General features: G+C 43.4%; 1 protein-coding gene across 5 annotated transcripts in view; it reads right to left on the reverse strand.

Moving 5' to 3' along the window:
• NFATC2 (nuclear factor of activated T cells 2) overlaps nucleotides 1-15,069 on the reverse strand; it is a 103,564-nt gene that overhangs the window by 7,822 nt on the left and 80,673 nt on the right. The window contains exon 10 of one of the 5 annotated variants that reach the window (XM_075517448.1): nucleotides 2,737-2,824. The exons of the other annotated variants lie outside the window; for them this stretch is intronic. Coding sequence (XP_075373563.1) covers nucleotides 2,781-2,824 — 44 coding nt within the window. The 3' untranslated portion in view covers nucleotides 2,737-2,780. The remainder of the gene's footprint in view (nucleotides 1-2,736; nucleotides 2,825-15,069) is intronic. 5 annotated transcript variants of the gene reach the window in all.

Below are 15,069 nucleotides of genomic sequence, written 5' to 3' on the forward strand. Positions count from 1 at the left end.
GCTGCCCAACCTTCTACCTGCCACCGTCACCTGCTGGCTTCTGCCAGCCGTTTGGGTGAATTCTTGCAAATAAAGCACAAATGTGGGGTATTTGGTGTGTTGCTGCTCTGCAGTGCAAGGAAGCAACCAGTGGGAGGTGAGGTTGGTCCACTTTCAGGGAGAAAAACCTCCTTCAGCTCAGCTAAAAGAGCTTCCTGTTTGCTCTACCCAGGAAATGAGAGGAGCAGGTCTTCAATGGAAATTTTTCACAGCCTCAGCTAAAAATAGCAGTGAGGTAAAAGAAGTGGGCACCCACTCTTACAGGGTCATTTCCTTTCTAAAAACAAGTGGGCTGAGACTGCAGGCCGATTTATTTATCGACACGTTTGTTTGAGCAGCCAGCATACCAAAAATACCGTATATGAGTTTCCTTTCATTTAATACAGCCACCACTTATGGAAATATCGGAGTCAGCAGTCATCTTCGTCTAGGAAGGGTTAAATATTAAGTGAAAAATGAGCAGGTAATCAAAGGGAGTTTACTAAACCTACAGTCTTTTGAAGGGGCCGGTTTTGGTTCTGTTTGCCAGCCTGAACTTTAGGCAAAGTGAAATCCATCGTGCAGCACCAGCAGACCGCGAGCCCAGAGCTTGGCCAGTGTGGGGACCTCTGCTTGCCGGCTCCGGGCAGGTTGGACGGTGCAGTAAAGGGCTTACTCAGCCTGCAAACTTCACTTTCCCTCCTGTGCGCTGCTTGAGAAGTCAGCAGTGGGTTTTGCGGGCTGAGGTTATGGGGGGACTACAATCTGTAAAGAGCTAAAAAGTTGCAGGGGAACAGTATGATACATTAACCCCACAGACGGGCTGCAGGACCATGCTTGGGTGCAGTTGGATGCTGTCTGTGCAAGCTCTTACAGGTGGCAAACTGGATTTTTCTTGTAAGCATCTGAATGACAAGGGAGCTTCCTGTTATCAGTTGGCCTGAATGTCCTGTAGTCACCCTGAATTTCACCTAAATCCATGTGGTGAGGGGAGTTAGGTGCAGTTTAAGCTGGGCAACGCTAGTCTGGGAGCTCTAAGGAAAGGATGTGTAAGTCAATGGTTGTCCCAGCACAAAAAGTCCTAATCTACAACCAGAGCCCCTAAATCTAATGAATATATGAACCTAACAGGAATGGATCCCAAGGCGACTATCTCTCTTCCAGCTTGGAGTCACCTCCAGACTGAGTCTAGAGAAATCACACATCTTTGGTGATCTGCTCCAGATGTGGGAGCACATGGATCCAGATCCAGGTGTAATCTCAGTGAGACTTGGGTTTCAATAGTAGCTTGAACAAAATCAGCAAACTGAGACATATCTAAACTTCAGAGGAAGCTGAGATCATGTGCTGAACTTGCTATTCTGAACTCCCATCTATCTTTTTTTGGTAGCGTGGTTAAAATGTATCTCAAGTATCGGTTCTCATTATTTGCTCATTTCTAGCCGAGAGGAAATGGAGATGATGTGATTAATAAATAAAATATTGTTATTTAAGGTGCCTGGCATGTGGCAGCTCTGGAGCACACTCCTATTGATCCATTTAATGACAAAGAACTGATTAAATGGGGCAATGAGGACATATGCAAAGATAATGAAAGACTAAATCATTAAAAAAAAAAGATATTGAAATTACAGCTGACGTCAGCCATCCAGACCAAGGAAATGCCTAGTTAGGCCTGAATCCCTTCAGCATATCTTCTGTTAGATACTGCTGTTGTAAGAGTCTTACAACAGCCTCGGTGCTCGGAGATCCCCAAGTTAGCTGAATACGAGAGGCTGGCTGAAATCATGGGACAAATGTCTGTGTTCTTCTAATCACTCAGCTTTGATGGGTTAAAGGCAGTCTCTTAGGCTTCAGGCCTCAAAGACATTTAAGACTCTAATTCACATCCTCTCAGATAGAAATCTGGAGTGTATTCACTTGCGGGATGATAGTGGGTTGTATTAAACACTGAGCTTCAACTAGTAGTCCAGAGACAGAAAACAGTCTCCAATTTTAGCTGGCAATGAGTCAGGCTGCTTGTAATTGATTGTATACACGCACACACACTCATATGCATGCGTGTGCACACATTCACACACGCATCAGAGTAACTTTACTAGCGTTATTCCATGTATATGTCTGGAATAACACCGATGAAGTCAATGCTGTCACAGCACTATACCCGTGGCAGTGACTGGGGTCTTGTGCCCTTTGGGGATCCTGCAAGAGTGAGGGTCTCATCAGAGGAGGCCAAGCTCAGCTCCAGTGGGCTCCTCCCTGCACTGGATCCTGGACATTCCGTGTTTGCTCCGCTGACGCTGCCGAGAGGCAGTTTACATGCGAAGCCAACACAAGACACACAGGGAGGAACTGATGGCATATCAGGGACTGAGAAGGAAAGTTGAACCCTGAATTTTTAGGGTGCCCTCAAAACGTGTCCAGGCAAACCATGGTCCTAACGTGGTTCTAGCTGCTGCCTTGGAATGACAGGATGCTTTAGCCCAGCATGCACAACCCCATCTCTCCTTCCCTGCCCACCAGGCCCCACCTACTTCAGGACAGCTCTGTGGTACACAAGTGGGGAAGAAAAAGAGTGAAAAAAAATTAAATTAAATAAATAAGATTTTAAACCCTCTAAGCCAAATAAAAAGGGGCATGACTTTTTAATTGAAAAAAAAATAAATAAAGGTTAAGAGAAACACACAGCTGGAGAAAAGGCAGAAAAATACCAATTACCTTTCTTTTTGATTGCTTGGATCAAAGATCACAGTCATTCTTTTTCATATAATGTTTTGTATCCAGCTAAGGTGTGTATCTATCAGCTCTGAAAAAGATTTGCAAAACCATTTTTGAGAAAAAAAAGTAACCTTTGACCTGTGTTGCAAGGCCAAATGTTACAGTTTTCAGCTACTCTTTCATTTTATGGTTTAATTTATTAAAAGGACATTTCAGCATATACAATACATAAGGCAGAACCTAACCGCTGACCTTTCTCAGATCCAGCACTAGATTTTACTTTTTTCCCCTCTTTTCTCAACTGATATTATCTAAAAATAAGTATGCAAAAAATTACACTCCTAAATTGATCACAAAACATATGCGAAATGCTGGTAATTTGATCTGAGACTTCAGAGGCACAGGAGGTCCATGTGTCTTGTAAGTCAGGTCAAAGACTAGTCACTGCCTTTTGCAAAATTCAGTTATATTATCATCTTAGTGGCCCAAATAAAACATGACACATTTATGCCAGATCAAAAGTCAGTCCCTTTTAAATAAGAGATCTAACCACAGTGGCTGTGTAAATTAGACTTTGCCTTAATTGTGATGAACAGGAAAGATATGCGCAAAGTAATTATGGAGGCTACAGTCTTTGCTTCAAACACAAATAAGGTAAAATTTTTTTCTCATAAAATGGCAATATTTAAAATTCTGTTTCATTTTTTTTCTGTCTGATCTTTTTAGATTTCTTTTGAATTCATGAAAGCATTTGGCACTTCTGCAAAACCATGTGGAAATTTAAAAAAATAATTGCAATATTAAGGAGGAAAAAGTGCTTCTTAAAAACTAAGTTAGTTTTGAGTGCAACATTCAGAAGTGTCTTTGCTGCTGGATTTCAGGTGACTATATATAGAAAAGAAATATTTTACTTGGCTCCCAGAGATTGTGCAGCCACGTATCATATACTGGAACCTACCACTCAGTACACAGCTTATTTTATATTCTGCATTCTGGAAAATCAGCTTTTGCACATGCAAGCAGAGCAACTAATTGACTGGTAAATACAAACTTAGGTGTATCAGGCACAGGGAGCCCAAACCCAACAAACTGTGTTGGGGAAAAATACTGGGTGTGCGTGGGGGGTTGTTTTCTAAATCAACAGCAATGAAGGGCTTTTTTCTGGAAAATGGGAATGTGTAACTACTAAGAGGTTCTTAGCTGTAAAGCTTTACTTTAATTACATGTCAGAAAAAGGTTTTACTCCTTACTGAAATAATGCCAATAGATGCATCCTGCAACTTTTCTTCCTTGTCCTGCTTGTAATCTATGTAGTCTATGTAAACTATAAACCTCTTCAATACCATCCAGCCCAACAGCAATCAGGTCACCTCCATTAATTAAGCAAACTCTTGGAAGAAGTTACTGATCTCAAACTAAGTGGCAATTCAAGTCCCATGATGCATTTTTGCTATAATAGTTTCAACAGACTCAAAACCCATCAGCATCTTTCCATTAATTTAACATCATAATATAGATATCTGATGGAAAACAGAATCTAAATAAAATGCATATTTTTGGCTAAAGCCTGTCCCAACTGAAATCAATATCTAAACTCCTCATGATTCACAGGATCTGGATTTCACTCATGACATTTAAATACCCTTCCCTTATATTTCAATAGAGTTCCAGAGTGAGACGCAAAACTAAAACGATCAGTATCTATGGTACTATGCTACCCAAAATCTTTAACAGGAAGCTGGGTGTGCCTGTAAGAAAAGAACAGAAAATAAAGATAGCATTTCTGCTAAAAAAAAAAATTCAGTGTCCTAAACGCACTGTACATCAAAACAAGAAGGAAATACTCAAAACACAAATCTGTCTGTGACACTACCCCGGAAATTTTAAGGATTTTCTAAGTACTTTCATTATTGTCAGTGTGCTTCCAGAAAAGATCAACAGCCTACCACTATAAAACAACTGCGTTAAAACTGTCAGGTAAAAGTGTGACCTAGTGGTTAGAGCAGAAGACTGGACAGTGGGACTCCAGAGCTTGGACTTCTGCTATATCATCATCTTGCCATATGGCCCTGGCCAAGTCCAAAGTATCCCTGAAGGACCAGATTTATTACAGGTTTGCTTTGGTCTTAAAAATGCAGAGACTGTGAAGGTCACACTCAGGGAACTTAAATAATACATGCCTAGCTAACAGAAAAAAGCCTGAAGTGATGACGACCTGCATAGAATAAGCCTATGCCTAGCGTGTGGATGTAGTAGAGAGCAATCATTTTCAAAAGTCCCTACAGGGATGTTTTAAAGTCCTTAGGTGGTTGAGATCCCAAACTACCAAAGACATGAGGTGCTGAGCTCACTTAGGCACTCTAAAAATTCTAATAGGCAACAATTTAAGTTACCAACCTAAAATCTTTAAACCCATAAATGTCAGTCAATGTTGGAGTGCTCAATACCTCTAAAAATTAGGTCCTAAGTATTTCTATTAGGAAATTGAGCCAACATAGGCAACAGAGAGCACTTTGAAGACAGTGACCTGTTCTGACTGTATGGCATCTAAACTCAGGAGAATAAGGAGCATCCCTCAGCCCTGGGGATGCCTTGTCCTGGGAGACACTGGGGTACCACTTGTGAGAAGCTGCACGGATGCTCTCTTCACTGACTGTGCAGGAAGTCTGGGACTAGTATCCCAAGACAGTTTGTAGCCTGAATAATTTATTTTAGATAAGCAACCCTTTGTTTTGTTTATTCATTTTGTTTATTCAACTCCAACAGAAGTTGTTATTCTGCAAACTGTTTCCTCCAGCTGAGTTCTCCTCAGTGATACAAAGCAAAGTGGCCAGATACAAGGGAAGGAAAACAGAGCAGTTTGCAGCAGCAGAGATAATGTGAAACCTGCGCTGCTCTCCCTGTACTACCTGCCGTGCATGGAGCTGTTGGGTGCCTGTCCTACTTTGCCATGCCTCGCTTCAGCTTGTTACACAAATGGTTACAATCTTGTAAATAAGTAATAAGTTGCACCTGAGCCTGTAAGTAATTAGTTAAAAATCATTACACTTCCATGGCCAGAGGACTTTCACACAGTTAATCAGTTAAGAAAAGAACTGGGTGTTAACTGTTTGTTTAATTCCCTGGAAGGCCAGTTTATTGAGACCCTGTAGCAAGAGGACTGAAATCTCATGTGCAAACAATATATGGGAGAATTATATTGCTTACAAACGACATACTCTCCTGGAGAAACAGGTGCCAAATGTTGCCCTGAAGTGAGCTGAATGGAGAAACTCTAAGGCTGCGCAGGTGCCATTTGTGGTGCTTTCAGTTATTTAATCCATTTGATCCCTGTTTGAATCTATTGGAAATCAAAGAGTTAAATTTTCTAGGTACCTTCTCCATGAACCAGGAAACTGGGCTTATGTGATATTTGCCGGACACACATGCACACACGCACGAGCTTTCTCATCCTGGGTTGTTAACTGGAACAGCAAGAGAAAGAGCAATTTTTGCTCCGGAGTGTGATTTCCTGTTTGCTTGATGGATTTCAGTATTTAGTCGTCAATTTTTTATCAGAAGATTCTAAGACAGGTGCAAACCCTGCCTACACATCGACTGGAGGAAGAATCCACATCAGCTGGCAATCTGGAAAGTGCACCTTCAGGCACAATTTCATGCCATCTCCCTCCTGCCCGGTTAGGCTTCAGCATATCACTGCAGGAAGCTGTTGCAGCTCATCTGCAGGCTCAGTCCCCCTGGTATAAAACCCCCCAAATTTAGAGGAGCTGCATCTTAGTCACTGCATGACTATAATGGGAAGAGGCACCCCATCAAGCTGGGGTGTTTCTTTAAATCTCATTCTCAGCACCCTTTTTCTGCCCGGTCCACAGCGCTGCACTTACTGAAACTGAACCTGAGGGATGGCGTTCAGGGTGGCACCCAGTGCCAGGCGCTGCCAATCTCATTCATGGGTTACCTGACCAAGGACTGGCTCTGAATATTAATGCTGACACTGCCAGGAACTATATGAATATGAAGCAAAAACGCTTGTAATATCAAATTTGCTAAGACTATGATAAATATCCTGTTTATTTATTAGATAAACGCTTTAAGTCTGTTTAGTCACTACACGTAAGGCATAAAGGGAGTGGAATAAGATCGGACAGCTTTGTGCAGTTCTTCTACAAGTGTCAGCAGCCACTTTGGGAAGCATACCTTGCAAGTGGAAAACTAGATCAGCTTGGGTGCAATGAGGAACTCCACGCCACCGTGGATTTGGTTTGTAGTAGCTTTCCATAACAAAGTCTTTCTTTAACTGACTTTCTTTCTGCTCACATATATTTAGATATGACTTTCATTCTGCAGTACTCTGATGCCAGATAGTTTTGGCTGAAATTGTAAGGGAAGGGACACATGTTTGAGTCATGCAGTTGGCTCTATCTAGTTGATGGTTAGCAAGTTACTGAGAAAAGATGAAGTGTGTATTTAGTTTTAGTTAACATGCAATGAGATCAAGTAAAATATTCCAAGTAGAATACGCACATAATAAATAAATATACAAAAACTTATACCAATAGGGGATGGAGTTCATTTTCTTAAACCGCATTAGTTGGCTAAACCAATACAGAAATATTAGGCTGATGGACTGAAGCTTAAGAAACACAAGGCAAGAGTCTTCATTTTGCCACTCCTAACTCTTGATCTAACTCCGTGGCAGCTGCTGCTGCTGCTGCAAAGCACAGGGGTGAACTGCGCTCGCATCTATTTTTGTGTGTGTGGTTTGGACCTTATGAATTTGCTACATAACTGCTGAGATAAGCAGTGCCATTTGGCATTAAGACATATTTCTTTCAGATTAAAAACAGCAAAACCAAAGGAGGTTGGTGGTGATTTTTTCTACAGTAGCTTGCACCTCATAGTTTAAAAGCTGATGAAATTGGTAATAGATACCACAATGCCTCTAAAATAGTAACTGCCGGCAGGAAAAGCACACAAGCGATAGCACTATTTATTCACATGTCACTTTGCAGTTTCATCATACTCCTAGACTTAACATATTTACTAAGAGGCAATATGAGTCATTCAGCAAAGTGTTTCAAAAACAGAGAGAGAAAAGAGAATGGATGGGAGAAAGCTATTTTTTACAGGAAATAATTGGGGGGTAGGAACCGAAGAACAGTTACAGCATGTTCAGGATTAGCTGAAAGTAACAAGAATAGGCAATGCTGCTGCTTTTTTTATTTCTGTCACAAAGGAACTACTAGAACAAATATTTAATTGAGGGGAAACAAACCATTTAACAAATATTTAATTAAGGGGAAACAAACCATATAACCCTTCCCTTTGGGCAGTTTTGCAGGGGATGAACAGTCAATAATGTAATCTATTTTCCTCCCTTTGAGCACTAGCACTTATGTCTATTAATCCACAAAACTATTTACTGGCTCTAATTCTCTGGCATCTTATCTTCTGCTGTGTCTTAACTTTGCAAGCATCCCTGCTGAAGGACTTGTGGATTCTTGCAGAACCCGGGGCTCCCCAGCAAACCAGGTTTCCCTCTGAACATGTCTGAACTGAATTTTGAGCCTGGTTCTCAGGAGAAAACAGCCAGCAGAAAATCACTGTCCCAAGGTAACAGGGAAGATGCACAAGTGGCCTACGAACAATTTTGCCAGACAAACCAAGCTCTCCTCTGGAACAGACATGCAAATAACCTTCTGCTTGCAATTACTCTGCTTTCACAAACAACTTCAGAACAGCGAGTGCGAAGAAGGCATATGTTTCTTATGTGCCTTATTTTAAAGAGGATTATGGGCAGTAGGCACACTGTTTGTAGTGAAAAACACTGAGCAGGGGAACACATGAAATCACTTTTGCATACAGATTATTTTTCTATCATGACTCCATATCCTTCAGCAAATGAATGTTTGGGGCCAGATTCTTCCCCCACTTTGCCTTAGGCACTGAATGGTGAGCGCTGCTTTAGGAGCCCTGGTATCAGGACTTGCCTCTGCAGGCGATGGAAAGCCATAGGCACCGCTAGAGAGGTCTGTGGGTCTTGGCAACGGGAGTCCAGGACAGCTGAGTGCCTAACTTTGGGACTACAATTACAAGTCCCAGGTTAGCTGGAAAGAATCCAGACCATTAAATATTTAAGTAGTTATTGACAGAGTGTTACAATTCACATATAACAATGTCAAGGAGGTGCCACATACAAGATACTGTGTGTCTGCCCACATCCATCTGTTTGCTTTTATTTTGCACTTTGACTGCAAGTCCTTTGAGGCAGGAACTGCCTTTTTTCCTTTGGAGTCAACACAGCATCTGCCACAATGGAGTTCTCATCCGTGCGGGGGTTTCTAACATAAAATAATGTAACAATCCATAATACTGTGGAGTATATGTATAAATCAGAGACCATTATGAACCAAAAAGGAGAGCTAATTATAAGAGACACCTATAACTACAAAAAGGAATGCAAAAGGCTATGGGGAGCAGATACTGTAACTGCCTTTGCATCTCACCTCAAGGAGGCCAGTAACCTCTGACAGTAAATAGCTTGAGAGAATAAGAAAAATGTATATGCATCATCCAAAGACTTAAAACTTTCAGTTTGACTCAATGGCACAAACGATAAAACTTTTCTTCTCAGTATGAAAAGAAAAGGGGGGATATAAATTACCAGAAATAGAACTGAACTCCTCAATGTCCAATAGCTGTTGAGGTGACTATCTTTAGCTGAAGTGCAGCTGGTGCTATTGAGGTTGGGCAATTCCCAACCTCACCACAATAGCAATAACCTACATTTGTTCAGAAATTAGCCCTCAATTATTTGCAGACCTCCCATCCCAATTCCAGACCAAGATGTAGGAACAACCACCCAAAGAGACTGCCCCAGGGAATCCTTCCCAGGATTTAATGAGCCATCCCAAGTTTTCCAACTGTGAGGTCCGAGAGCTGTGTGTATCCCCATGCAACCCAGGCAGGGGGCGAAATGCTATGCTCGTTGCAGCGTCTCAGGGGCATGCTGCAAGACACTGCAAGTACCTAGCAAGACCATCCTAATCACTCCTAAGTTCTCATCAGCTGTATGACAACATTCTCCTTTATACATGAGTTTGCACAGCCAGCTCACAAGCTCTGCATTTGTAGGTCATATTGAACCTATTAGTTTGTATTTAACCATCCATTGCTACACTTCCTGGGTGAATTCCAATCAAACAACGAAGGCTTTGGAACCACATCATGATAAAACACCCTTTTGCCTAAAATAAAGATAAAACTTGCTTACGTTTGATATGATCTCATCTGACTACAGAACACATTCAGAAGCAATTGGCAGGCCGTCCCCTCAGCTAGGAACGCGGATTGAATAGGAATACTGTTTGTCCTGCAGTTGGGGAACTAGCCACAGACAGCTGGAAGACACAGTAGTAGCAAAGTTGAAGGCCAAGATCACCATAAACCTTTCTGAGTGGTCTTGGAAGGAGAGCGACTGCCGACACGAATGAAATGTCCCAGCTAACGCACAGTATAATGAAACTGTATGAAGCCACCGGATATCTTCTGCAAAGCCAGATTTTTAAAGGTATTTTGGGAGCTAACTCCCAACTAAATCACTGTGGATTAGACATCTAGCCACTTTTTAAAAAATCAAATACACAAAGAGACAAGCGTGCACCACCTCTCAGAATCTGGCCTAGACTGTACTCAACGTTTCCCTGACAGACGAGGTGGAACAAGTGTTGGGGAACACCAATAGAGGATGGCCTGCGATAGGAACTGGGGGTTGTCCTTCGCAATGCCGACTAGAGATGGGAAGGTTTTTGTACTAGTAAGAGCTGACTCACTGGTGGGGAGGTAGTGCTGACTCCTTGAATGCTTCTTGCAGCCTCATCATGAGGAAGGCTCACAGCATGTCTATGCAGTACCATGATGTGAATTCACCATCATCACCACCACGGAGCAACACTGCACAGCGTTGCCATAATCTCTTCTCTAGGACATGGGCACTGCTCTGACGGCTGACTACCACCAGCTGCTGTGCTCTGCCCCAGGCTCAATGTGGAGGGGAAGGACAGCAGAGCAGCCATGGTGGGGAGAAACCCAGCTGAAGCAACAGGATGTCTGTCCATCCTAACCCGTGCTCCCCCATAACTTGTGAGGCTTGGAGACTTGGCTGTGGGCTGTAGCATGCGCTATAGAGCCTGTCCCAGCCAGCTCCGTCTCCCGCGGTGTTCCTCGGCACTGTAGGACTGCCTGGCAGTGAGTGCAGGTGTAACACTTCAACCCACACAGGAATTGCCTGCTGGCCACAACATCGCTGAGCCCAGCAGCAGCAAAACAGGCAGGTGCCTGGTAAAGGGGAGGGAATATTCTAGGTACTACAAAAATGCCACATCAAGAAACTTAAAAATTAAAGTAATTCACTGGTGGGAAAAGATAAACTAGCCAAGAGGCTGGATCTTCCCCCTTTTCAGCCACGAAGTTGAAATGCGCTCAAGTTTAAGTGGGTGGTTAAGCCATGGTGACTTCAGAGCAGGCTCATGCTACAGTGGGTGCTGGGAGAGGGCAGAAGGAGCATCACAGAACTTAAAACTCCCCTGTTTTGTACTGACAGCAACCAGGGACCTTGGGAGAGCCCCGTCAAGCAGAGATTGGTTACGTCTCACAGCCAAGCCAGCAGCCAACATCCCTGCGGGGCCCATCGGCATGGAGGGTGGGGAGGGAGCACGCTCTGCTCCAGCTGTGCCACGGATCACACAACGGGGCTTTCCTCTCAGGGGGTCCCCTCGACATGACTGTAATCAACACTAAAAATAATAGCGCAGTTTATATTTGGGCTGCACATCACCACTGTTAATAGTGACAGCCAGAAGAGCCTCCAGAGAGTGGTTGATCACTGCTGATCCTGGCTGAGATCTGAAGGGTGATGAGGATAGAGAGCGCTGCAGCCTTTCAGCCATAAAGACAGAGGCAATTGTTATGGTTCAAGAGGATGACCATGTCCAGTGGGCACTCCCCACCTTCTCATCACCTGTGCTAGGTGCCCCCCAGAAACATCCCCCAGTTGCATTTCTTCACCCGCTTGTGCGAGGCACTGAGCCTGGCCCTGCCACTGCATGGGGGCAGCATCAGAGGGGGGGCAGAGAGCAACACGAGAGCGGCTGGTTTGGTTTGGGCTTTTTTTTTTTTCTTGATTCAGAAATGTCATCTGCATCCAGCTGTTCATATTTTGGAAATCTGCTGGGTTTTGTTTTCCTCATATGATTCAGCATGGCTGATCCTCCAGCTGCAAAAGCCTCAGCAGACAGTGAGCTTGCTTAAAGCAACTATACATGAAAGCCCACGTCCTGGCCAGCACTTCCACTGCTGGGAGCACCCTGGGACTCCTCTCCAGTCCTGGGGACAGCTTCCTCATCACTCTAATGGGAACGGTGCTTGACTCCATCACAACCATACCAGATGAGAGTGTGGTGATCAGGAACTGTACAAATAGGTACCTACATCAAATGACGTGGCAAAGAAAATATTTTATTTACAGCCAACAGCATCCTGACCCCAACTTCTGCTCCTTCTGAAAGCATGACAATGCTTAAACCCTGAACTGCAGCATAATAAATACACTGTAAACAGATAAACTTCCAAAACACTATGGCATTGCTATCCACTTTCAGGTTTTCTGCTTTTTTGTAGAGTTTGTTTTTTAAAATCCTGTATTGTCATGAGTATAATCCAGGTTATCTATAAAAAGACCATGATTCAGCAACAGGGCAGGTTATACATAAATGAGGGTAATGCCTTTACCCCTGCACCTTTTCCTTCCAGTATGCTTCTCCCATGCCCACTTCAGTTGCCTGCTCTCTCTCGAGGCCACAATAATCCCCTCTTCTTTCCCCCTATACCAGAGCAGATGCCGCTGCTAGAGGTGGAGAACTGCCAGATCCAGAGTGCCTTGAAAGGGCAGGAGAGACTGCAGCGTGTTATGAGGAGGTGGGAGTTTGCTGAGACTACTTATTTCCAAGGAACAAACTTTTAATGGGGTGTGGGTTACACATGTGAAAACATGGTGATTAAGTGAAGTTAAGGGACAGGGCTTTATTACTTAAATAATTCTTCCATTTGACAGCTGAATCCCAAGTCCCCCATTTTTATCCACAAAACTCTAATTCCATGCTCAGTTACTCAGTGACACAGACAAAATCATCCATTACTGAATAGTCAGGTAAATACAAACCACCAATAAATGTAGCCTGATCACGTAATTGGCCTTTACGTCTCTTTCCCCTCCCGGGCAATGATGGTAACAAAGTTGGGTGATTAATAACCCCTAATGATTATATTTACCAAATAAGCTATAGAAGAAAGTATAAGCGATACAAAAGTGTATTTGCTGCAGCAGAGGTGTTCAGTGACGTGCTGGGGGGTGCTTCCCTGGCAGGGGTAGGACGGTCCCGTGAGGCAGTGATGCAGTGCAGGGCCGTGCTCCTGCAATCCAGCCTCTGTGTGCCCAAAGCCCTGGGGGGAAAGGGGTAGACAAAAACCTCTTTAGAGAATCCCTAACTCCTGCAGATGATAAGCACATTGTAGCTGAAGTTAAACAAAGAAGAAAAGAAAATACATAGTGTGGGCTGCTTGTAAGGTCACTAAACCAGTGGAGAAGGGATTATTTTAATTTCCCTTTTACCTGGAAAGAAAAATAAACTGAAAAAACAAAATAACCCCACCACCTCTTTAAAGGGTTGGAAAAAAACCTGTCTGAGAAGGGATATAGTTGAAAACGCCTCGTTGAACGCGTGCTGTTTTCCATCCCCCATAAGCAGGCTTTAGTGTGTCTTTTACCACGGCTGGCCTGGATGCAGGCGTTTCACAGCGTGGGAGAGGCGGGGCGAGGAGCAAGAGGACGTGAAGTTTGCTGTGCTGTCCAGAAGATGAAAACACTAGTGCTGTTTATAGAGGGAAACCCAATTCGTCAGCCCAAATGAATTCCTGTGCTAATCCATGCAGGCTTCATGTTTTCCACCAGCCCCAGCCACTGTAAAGACTATCTTTAGGAGGCACAGTGTGTTTGGAAAGGAGCAGCTGGAAAGAGGGGACGTTTATGCCAGTTTGGAAGGCTTTCTGGTATGGAAAAAGAGGAATGCTCTCTTGGGTCTCCCCACAAAATTAAAGCATCTTCATCCAGAGCAAAACGATGCCAAGCACAACAAACAAAAGCGGCTTTCCCCAACTCTCCTGGGCAGCCTCACTCCAGGGTTCACAATGGTTTCCATAGAACTTGTTTTGCTATCATAACAAATTTGATCAATCCAGGCGTGATGGCGCGCACTGTTTTCTAAAGACAAGAAAATTAATTTCCTTGCTTATTTGTCTGCCAAAGCATTTTTGTCTAGGTGCCACAGACAGGGACTCCCCAGATAACTAGTGCATCTGCCTGTCGGCTGAATGCAGCGTACATCTTGAAAAGAAAAATCCTCGAGAGGTTTTGGTCCCTGTGGCACGATGCGAGTTACCTTTGCTGCGGAGGCTGGGGGAGAGGCTGCCCTTGGCTAATCACTCTCATTCCTCGGCCTCTGATCCTCCCAAGCTGAGCTAGCACAGTGCGCCTGTGTGTGGCAACATGAGCTTCCTGTAATAAACCAGCCATCAACTGTGTGCATCTCTCGTTGCACACACAGGAGGAAATGAATGTCTTGTTATAGTGACCACAATCTGTTGAAATGCTAGTAAATATTACAGTCTAACTGTGATTAAGGGCTAGACCATTTGCACGGCCGGGGTACGCTCCCTGACAGCAAGAGCTGCGCTGGAATTTCACACGCGGGAGAGGTTTCTTCCAGCCTTTCCGCAGAGACACTCGCACTCAGCAGTGGTTTTTGAAAAGCAGAGATGTTTTTCTGCATGACAGAAAAAGTTGGAGGAGCATTTAATGCTACATCTAAACCAAGACCATTATCAGACAGCCTGAATTTTTGGAAAGTCTTAATCTTGACCTAAAACTTTCACTAGTTTTGAAGATGGGAAGAGCTATGAAATGTAATCAAGTATAAAACAAAGGTCCACAGATACTAATTTCTAAAACAGACATAATAATAGTTTTGTGTGCTTTTTATTTTAATAATAGCCTATAAAATTTACACTGAAGATAAATTTGTGTTAAAATCAATGGCATTTTTTTAAAAAGGAAACATGTCTGAAAACATAGTAGAAGTTATTTGAAGACATGAAGCTGCAGGATGACCTCAGGAGAAGAGCTCTCATGTAACCCAGCCTACGTAGCTGAAAATCTCACCCTAGGTTTGCTTGCTGGAAATCAGTATGTTGGGATGCTTTCCAAGGAAGAAGACAGCA

The sequence above is a fragment of the Mycteria americana genome, chromosome 14 (assembly GCF_035582795.1).
Source record: "Mycteria americana isolate JAX WOST 10 ecotype Jacksonville Zoo and Gardens chromosome 14, USCA_MyAme_1.0, whole genome shotgun sequence".
In the NCBI taxonomy this organism is placed as follows: domain Eukaryota; kingdom Metazoa; phylum Chordata; class Aves; order Ciconiiformes; family Ciconiidae; genus Mycteria; species Mycteria americana.